This window comes from Benincasa hispida, chromosome 3, assembly GCF_009727055.1.
Source record: "Benincasa hispida cultivar B227 chromosome 3, ASM972705v1, whole genome shotgun sequence".
Classification (NCBI taxonomy): Eukaryota; Viridiplantae; Streptophyta; class Magnoliopsida; order Cucurbitales; family Cucurbitaceae; genus Benincasa; species Benincasa hispida.
This window is the reverse complement of record NC_052351.1, coordinates 40,488,557-40,497,559: the sequence shown is the minus strand read 5'-3', so window position 1 is coordinate 40,497,559 and position 9,003 is coordinate 40,488,557. Positions and strand designations below refer to the sequence as shown.

Below are 9,003 nucleotides of genomic sequence, written 5' to 3'. Positions count from 1 at the left end.
TATATATATAAAGGCTAAAACATGAAATTAAATTGTTATTTGTTGGTATGAAATGGTAAACAATTGGGCTGACAAATGAGCATGTCATGTATAGCATTTCAATTAATGGTGTTAGTAGAAGGAAATAGAATAAACAGAAACATAGTATAATATATATTCTTAGACATTATTATCCATTTTAAAGCCCAACGAACATTAATCAATTTTATAGTGTTTAAAAAAATTAGTAAATGTATAATTTAATAATAAAAAGAGAGAATTTTCTTTTTTCTTTTTTCTTTTTTTTAAAAAACTATGTGATATACAATCTTCAACTCTCTCTCCTATACTTTTTTAGTTGAAAAAGTAAAAGTTGAACTTTCAACATCATTACATATAAATCAAATTAAAAGGTTTAATATACATAGTTTCGTTGAACTATGTTCATCTTACATAAGTAACTCTATCGTTTATTATGGTCATATTTTGATTACTTTTTTATGTAATTATTCTATTAATATTTATTTTGGATTTATAAGTTTTATAGATCATTGCATGTTTGATTCTGCATATTGAGTAATTTTAGTCTTATCATATATATATTTTTTGTTCCTTTATAATAATCAAATAATAGTCTAACCATAAATGTTTGTGGATATATAATATGAAGTGGGCCTGAAGGTGATTAAAAAAAAGATATTCCCCAATATATAGTAGCTGTCAAAGGATAGAGATTTTGAATGATATGTGTGCTGATTGGGGTATTGACTTTGGCTGATCACCAAAAGGAATCAAAACCAAAGAAGGCTTTTAGTGATGTATTTCAACATTAAACCCTTTAATTTGGTTTCTGTCACTTTCTATGTTGGGATCACACTTTCTTATCTTTACATGTCAACTTCATTATTGCCCCTTTAATTATCTTATTTAAATATTTTCAATTTAATGTCAATCCTCTCCTGTCTCCATTTCATTTTCATTATAATTAATAAATCATCCCTTCTCTTCTTAAATATTGTCATATCTATTTTAGTACCTCAAATGGAGCATTTATTGTATTTTTTAAAATTTTAATTATTGTTACTTTTATTTTATATATACATTTTGTGCATTGACTCCAGCTCCATTTTGATCTTCAAATCTTTTATTAAAAAAAGAATTGTTATATTTATTTATGAGAATGTTTAGTATACAATATGTTATTCAAAACAAAACCCTTTTTTGAAATAGAAAATGGAAAAATGAAAATCTATGTGAAAGAATAATGCAACAAGCGTGCAAATAGCTGTTTTTAATGGAGTAGGATGTTTGGTCAAAGTCAACGTTTTGTTATGTTCTAATATACATTTGATCCGACCAAAAAATGTTAAACCTACAAAGCTCAAAATTGACATATTCGTCTGAGATTTACTAAACCATGCAAAAAGTCAACTGAAATCGATGTTGCTCATATAAGAATTAAGGACAAGTTGTAAAAATCATCCAAAAAATATGGTGGTAGTTGCAATTGTCCTCTCCAACTTTAAAAATTAAACTTCAAACTTATACAAGTATTAAAATTGGACAGTTGAACTTATAATAGAAATAGAAATTGAACCCTCAAATGATAAAAAATGAACCCCAAATTTATACAATTGTTACCAAATTTAAAAAATTGACCAGTATGGAAATTAGCTATTGAAAAACTTTGCTAAAATTCATAGATTTCAACAACAAAAAGATAAATCTAACGCCATTTTTCCCCTAAAATATTATCAATTTTGTCTCGATTAATAATTCAATAAACTCACAAGAGGAATAATATTTAACAATGTTTTGAGCAATAATTTATTAAAAAGTTAAATTTGCAAAACTTGAAAATAAAGAATTAAATTTGCAAAGCTTCAAAGTTAAAATTGTAACACTCATTTAATCTCATAAATTGGCTATATTTCGAGTCAAAATTACATCTCAAAAAATTTATGGTTCAAGTTGATCTTTTAAAATAACTAAAACCAATTCAACTTATACATAACAAACAAGCCGAGCCAATTGAATCCTTGTGATAATTTTTAAGGGGGAAAAAAGAAAACAAAAGAAAAGAAAAAGGAGATTATGGATTCATCATTTTGAAGTTGTGTAATGAACTCTTTCAACTGTCCCATGAATGATGACTCAAGCTTTTTACCATAGTTCCCATGGCAAACAAGACTCAATGGATGTGGCCCATTGCGATAATTATCCAAAAGAAAGAGATGCACTTTCTTTTAACCTTCAAGTCTTTTTAGGTATCGATCGTTATCGTATGGTTATTTGTATCATAAGGTCAGAATAAAATATCACTGCTCCAACCGCCAATCAAAGTTCACTTTTGTTTTTTTCAAGACTATTCATTTCACCAACTTAAAGAAATATATACGAGGATATCACTAAGATTTTCCCATCAGTTATTTTCACCTTGAATATTATGTAAAAAAAAAGAGAACAGCGAGAAAGGAACCACTCTAGAGGTTTGTTCAAAGTCCGTAACATGTCTTTGCATTGCTCAGATTGACATTAACTACCATTGAGAGCGGAAAAATAGCAGCAAACTCAGAAAATAAAACGAAACGGAAAATGAAAAAACTTTCCGAGCATCGGCTAAATACAGCAGGCATAATTCTAAGCTAAACTTCTTTTACACAGATTCAAGAATTTGAGCTTATCTGGAGCTATATACCAGCAAGATCACGGTGCCGTGGCTGCTCGAGATCAAACAATTTCTCCAGAAGCTCAGACTAGAAATTAACTCAAAAAGAGAACAATCCAAGTAAAAATAAGAATTCATCTGCTTGTGCTGGAGAGCTGTAAGTGAAGATCAAAGCATCCGAGAAGGATGGGAAGATAATGCACTTTCCATCGTTTTCGGGATGCCTTTTTGTTTGATGCTTTGAGTTGAGTTATCTCCTTCAGATACTCTCTCCCCCCTTGTCCAAATGACATGCTCTTGAAACTGTACCTACTCTGTCAATAGCTGTTGCTTCAGGTATTATACTTCTGAACCTTCTTCAACTGTAGGAAGAACACCCTCTTTGATAAAGGTTGGATTAAGAAACTTTGCTACAAAAGCCCATAATCTGTAGACATCTTCGAAATTGGTCAAAAATCCCAGAGAAGCAGTCACGACTTCAACCCGCATGAGCCCGCTCTTTCCACCAAGCTTGCCATTTTCCATTGGTCTGCAGAGGGTGGTGTCTTCTAGATTCAAACCTTTATGATGTCTTGGATTGTCAACAATACGTATGTGACTAAGGAAACCAATTCCTAGAGATATACCCTCTCTTTCAGCCAGCTTCTGTACAATTTCTGGGTTGATTAGCCCCCTAACTTTGTCTCTCACATTGAATGCTACGGCAGCACCCCTTTCGTATTTTATTTTAGGACCATAAATTTGAACAAGATTTCCTCTGCTGCTTCCATCAGAATCGGGTAACCTAAGTTGTAGTAGTGACGTCACAAGCCAATTGATCAGAAATCTTAATCTGAGAGTAGTCTTATTGAGACCCAACAAATCAATATGATCAATATGGCGGCATATAATCTCAGGTTCTCTCCTGTCCCAATCTTGTCCATCACCATATTCACCGTCACTGGTACCTTCATCATCATCAAAGCTAGTAACCGACGTTTCACCTGGCTCCAAATTACAGCTCTGGTGCTCTTTACCATTGTCATCAATGCCAAAAGAGACTCTTCTTCCCTTGTTCTGCACTTCAGATTCTTCTACTCCAAAAAACCTCCCACCAGCAAATCTATTCCCTCGGCATCCCAGCAACCTAAATTCACCTTCAGTTTCACGTCTTATTGCACTCTCCTTAATCTCTGAGCAGATCTCAGAGGTTGAACCATTCTCTAAGTTATGCTGCTGGGATCCAGAAGTTGAATTGCCAAGATGAGATCTCTTGACATCACAACCTGACATACCATTTGATAGTGTCTTGCTAGTTTTGTCTACCTCCATCAGGTTCGTATGCTCTAAACTCTTTTTACCACTCCGTGAGGCAGGGCTCATTACTGAATCTTTACCTCCACCAACCTCTTTGTAGCGATCAAGCTCTTGAGAAACTGACATGACAGCTGCATCAAATGACAGCATATTTCTCTCATCACCTGGCCTTGAATTTACTTCTTTGTCATCATAAAGTGGGCTGCTGTATATTTTCGATGTCGGTTTGGGTGACTGTCGCCTATTTTTTCGATATGCAAACCAGTATGGGGGCAATGGGGAGGCAATTTCATGTTTGCTGAAGCCAGCATTGTCAGACCCAAGTGGACTATGGCCTAAATCAATCCACAATGAATTATCAGATGACTCGTCTTCACTGAATACTGGGCTCTTCATCACCTCTCCAACAGAGATGCTCTCTGATTCCTCAAATATAGTGCTCGTACCATCTCTCTCAGAACTATCCATCTCAGTTTCAAATACCTCTCTGACCTGAGAAGATGTGAACGCACCCGAGAAAGCGGGCAGCTGAGATTTTTGACGTGTTTCAGAGGCTTTATCAACATTCTCAGAGTCTCCATCACCTTCAATCCCAGCGAATCCATCAAGACCATCAGCTGAATCACTCAGGTATAAAGGATATTCAGGAGTTATCTTCACCATTCCTGATCCTGTACTCCCAGAATGATTCTGTAAACTTGCCATTACTGATTTCTTGATTAGTAGACATCCAAAACCGGTTGGATCAAATCCAAAAACTCTATAGAATGATGTAACAATGAAATCCGGCCGGAAAAGGGACAGTCCAAGGGAATCCATGTCTTTAGGACCTAAAGATCCAGCATCAAGAAGCACGTGCCAGTTGTTCTGTTGTGCTAGAGCCATCCACTGGTATGAATACTTTGCCCCTGTCACTCTAGATTGAACTGGAAACACAAAAAGACCAGTAGCACAGTCCTTCTTCTTTCTCCTCTTATTTGAAATCTGTTTTCTCAAATCAGTGGAGCAGAGTTTCAGGGATGGCCATTTGAACCAGGCGCTATACACTTTTGCACCTTTCTCTCTGGCACACTGACCCATCCAACTCACGGATTGGCTCTCATAATCAAACATGGTCAACAATTTTTTGTTGGTATGAAAAGGATATGAATCAGCAAGCAATTTAAAAGCCGACCCTCTACTCACAGTAAACACAAGCCCATACTCATGCTCAGGAATGTTCAAATAGTCCATAATCTTAAGCTTTATATCATGTTCAACAGTCCCCTTTTCAGCACCTCCATAAAGAGCATGGTTGCTCAGATTTGCAGTAATCTCAGACAAGCTAAATGTGGAGGACTCCCAATAGTGAAGTGTTTGAACGTAAGAAAAAAGTCCGAAGCCACAGTAATCGAGGCATACCTTTGAAGAGAGATGCGAGTACTCGTTGGACCTCAGCTGATCGATCTTCTCAGAGGACTGGTAATTGGGGTACATAGTGAGGAACTTGGAGAAAGATTCATGGAGGTCAGGAATGGCGTCTTCGGACTCGAAAGTTCGCTCAGCGGCGAGGGCGGTGGCGCGTAGGAATTCCCGCTGCGCATGGAGTCTAGCGAGCGAACGCGACCGGCCCAAGCCGCCGCCGTCATCCTGGTCGCCGAGCGATTCGGATTCATCAATATCTTGCGATTTGAAGAGAGACCCATTTTCAGATGCTTCTTCAAGAGCTTCCCTGAGCTTATTCTCTTGCAATTTTCGAAGAATTGACGAGTTTTTCTTGGAATCATGTCCAGTGGCAGACCCATCTCTTCTTCGGCCCTTCTTGTCCATTAATAGAGCAGCAGCGCAATGAGACAGATTTTTCCATAGTGAAAGATGCATTTAAGCTCGTTTTCAAAAGAAAACTCAAGAGAGATCAACAAGCAAAAGTTTGTGACAAGAATAACAACAAAGGAGGGTTTCTAGCCCATCAAATTCAAAAAAAGAATTGGAAAAAGAATTATTCAGTTTGGAACCCTAGACCCCCAAAAGGCAATCAGAAGGGATCTTGAAACAGATCAGAGAAACCCCACTTCAAAAATACCAGAAATGGAAGGGATTTCAGAACAATTCGACTACAGATGCAAAACCCCAACACGGAGGAATTCAACTAAAACCATCGAACACAAATAGTTCCCATCGAATGTTAGAAAATGAACTCGAAATTGACATTCTCTATGGAAAAGTCAAGACAGAGACCAGAAACACAAAGGCGAGTCCCACAAAGAAAAAAATCAGAGTCAAAACCTAAAAACAGAATCCAGATCCTTCAATTTATGCAGGAAAAAGCATTAAAGAGACGAAACTCCAACAAGAATCAGAACTGAAATTCACAAAAAAAAAAAAAAATCATCAGTAATAGTTTCAAAGAACTCAACAAGTTCTTGAGCCAATCTTCAATTTTCTGTTGCAGATTGAAACAGAAAAAGAGAAGGGATTTCTTCAATCTTCACCAGAAAATGAAATACTCCCTTCAGAGCAAAAGCAAGTGAAATGAAGCCAAATAATACCAATCTGTATAATCCTTTTCCTTTACTCTCTCTCTCTCTGACCTTATTCTTAAACCTTCTACGCTACCTCTCTCTTGGCAAACAGTAAGAAAGGACAAATTGACTTTGATAAACCAAATTGGCTTTACATGATATTATATTTCATGCAAAATTATAATATTTTTAGGGAGTGACAGAGATAATTGCTTGGTTTTATCTCGTTTTTATTAGGACTTTTGTTATTTTATACAATTATTCCTTTGGCTGTGTTGGTGTGGTAGAGACCCACAACCACAAACCCTTTCTTCAATACACCACTCTGGCTCTCTGCCCCTTGGCTTTGAGCAGCAAATAAATAAATAAATAAAATAAAATAAAGTCAAAATATTTAAGCTGTTTCCTAAGTCCAACCAGGCAGCCACTAACTTCTTGATTAGATATCTCAAATTTAACTTCTTCCCATCATAACCTCTTTTTTTTTCTTTTTTTTTTAATATTTTTTTATTCGTAAATTTTAAGTGTAGATTCTATTTGATCCATAAGTTTTCAAACGTTACACATTTTGTCCTTAAATTTTGAATTTAATTTCAACTTAGTCCTGAAATTTCAAATTGTTATAATTGTACGCTTGAGAGTTGGGTTTCGTTTCAATTTGGTTCTTAGGTTTCAATATTTTACCTTTTCAAATTCTATTAATTAATTAAAAATAATTATGAAGTAAAATTTTAAATTAAATTTTAAATGTGATAAAAAATAGTGAAACTTAATTCATTATAATTCTTTTAATATTTTTTAATTTATTAATATAGATTAATAATGATAATGAAAAGTGACTATTTAGTGAATAATCGAGTTTAAAAGTGTAAATCTCTAGATATAGGGGCTAAATTGAAGTAAAATTCAAATTTCAACGGTAAAATTGTAATATTTTGAAACTTATGGATTATATTGAAACCAAACTCAAAACTTAATACTAAATATTTAATATTTTTAAATTTATGGACTAAATAGAAACTATATCTAAAATTTAGGGACAATAAGTATTTTTTTTCTTTATTTTTTAATATTCCAATCTTTCCCTCTACTTGGAGCTTTTAAATGCCTTATGATTTCATATGATATGATATTGCTTTTCTCTTTTTCTTATTTTCCTTTTTCAAGTGGAACTAGATTCTATTTCGATATATTGCTTAATCATGATTTAGAATTCAATGATTTTGGTTTCGATTTTTTAATCTCCAAATGAAAAATTAGAGGTATTTATGAAATAAAGTTCGAGTGTTGAAGAAAACTCATATATCATTATTGGTTTAGTACAATAAATGTTGTAGATCAAGTTATTGTTTCTTATTCATGTTCGAGTTATGTTCCCAAACTTTAATAAATATATTATTTTATTCCTTTTACTTCTAAATACAAAATTAATATCGAAAAAATAAACATAACACACAATTTTTTTTTTTTTATATTTACTCTTTTTTTTTATTATTTAAAATTTCAGGGTGCAATAGACAAATAAATGATTACTGAATGCACTTTTTTGTCTTCCTATTTAAATAGAGGGAATGAAAAAAGAAACAAAAAAAAATGAAAAAAAAACAACAAAAACAAAAATATTATTAAATAGACCATAAGTGACATAAATGTCAAAATGATCCTAACTCAATTAGTATATAGTGTGTTAGTGACTAAAAAATATATGGATCGAATTTTTCATTTTTATTAAATTTTAAAAAAATTGATAGGTAATGTGGAGGTAAGATTTCTAAAAATAATGACAGAGGAGAAAATAGAAAACAATGTGGATGAGAGCGAGTATATGAACTAACATTGCACGAGGTAGATAGATTTATCCTATAATGCAATGTCACAAAAAGAGTAGTAAATATGTATGTATATCATTGTACTCATCTCTTCTAGAGTTAAAATATCATTATAATTTCTACATTTTGAGTTTTACTCTATTTTAGTTCCTATATTTTTATCTATTTAATTTCATTTTTTATATCTCGATATATTTTAAATTGAAAGTTAGTCTATTATAGATAATTTTCAGAAGAAAAAAAAAAGCATCTATTAGCATTCTTGTATTTCTTTGCATGAAAATCATTGTTGTTATATAACAAATTTCAATTCAAATTAATTCTGAATGTCCTCAAATTGAGATTTTTCGATGTAAAGTTTACATCACGACAAAAGTCTAAATAGCCAAATTATTAAGATGAGATGGCTATTAACCCCAATGCTTAAGTTAATGAGTGAAGATAAATTTAATCTTATATCATCTAATAATTTTTAAATATCTTATTTGAGTCTATATATTTTTAATAAAAAATTAATTTAGTTCTACTATTATTATATGAAAATTATTATTATTATTTAACAACTTTATAATTATTAAAATCGAACAAATATTACATACAACACAAAAATGGTATTTTTAATACAGAAAAAAATATTATAAATAAAGACTAGGATGAGGGAAAGGGTTGCTTGGTGGAATTTTAATTATAAAATTGTAGAATATGAATTAAAAAAAAATTATTCATTTAT

At 32.7% G+C, this 9,003-nt stretch overlaps 1 protein-coding gene across 1 annotated transcript; it reads right to left on the bottom strand.

Annotated features, from left to right (window-relative positions):
* Nucleotides 1-2,469: 2,469 nt before the first annotated feature.
* LOC120073139 lies at nt 2,470-6,558 on the bottom strand. Its single transcript, XM_039025783.1, has one exon. The coding sequence runs from the start codon at nt 5,801-5,803 to the stop codon at nt 2,987-2,989; it is 2,817 nt and encodes a 938-aa protein (XP_038881711.1). The 5' UTR covers nt 5,804-6,558; the 3' UTR covers nt 2,470-2,986.
* Between the last annotated feature and the right edge of the window lie 2,445 nt (nt 6,559-9,003).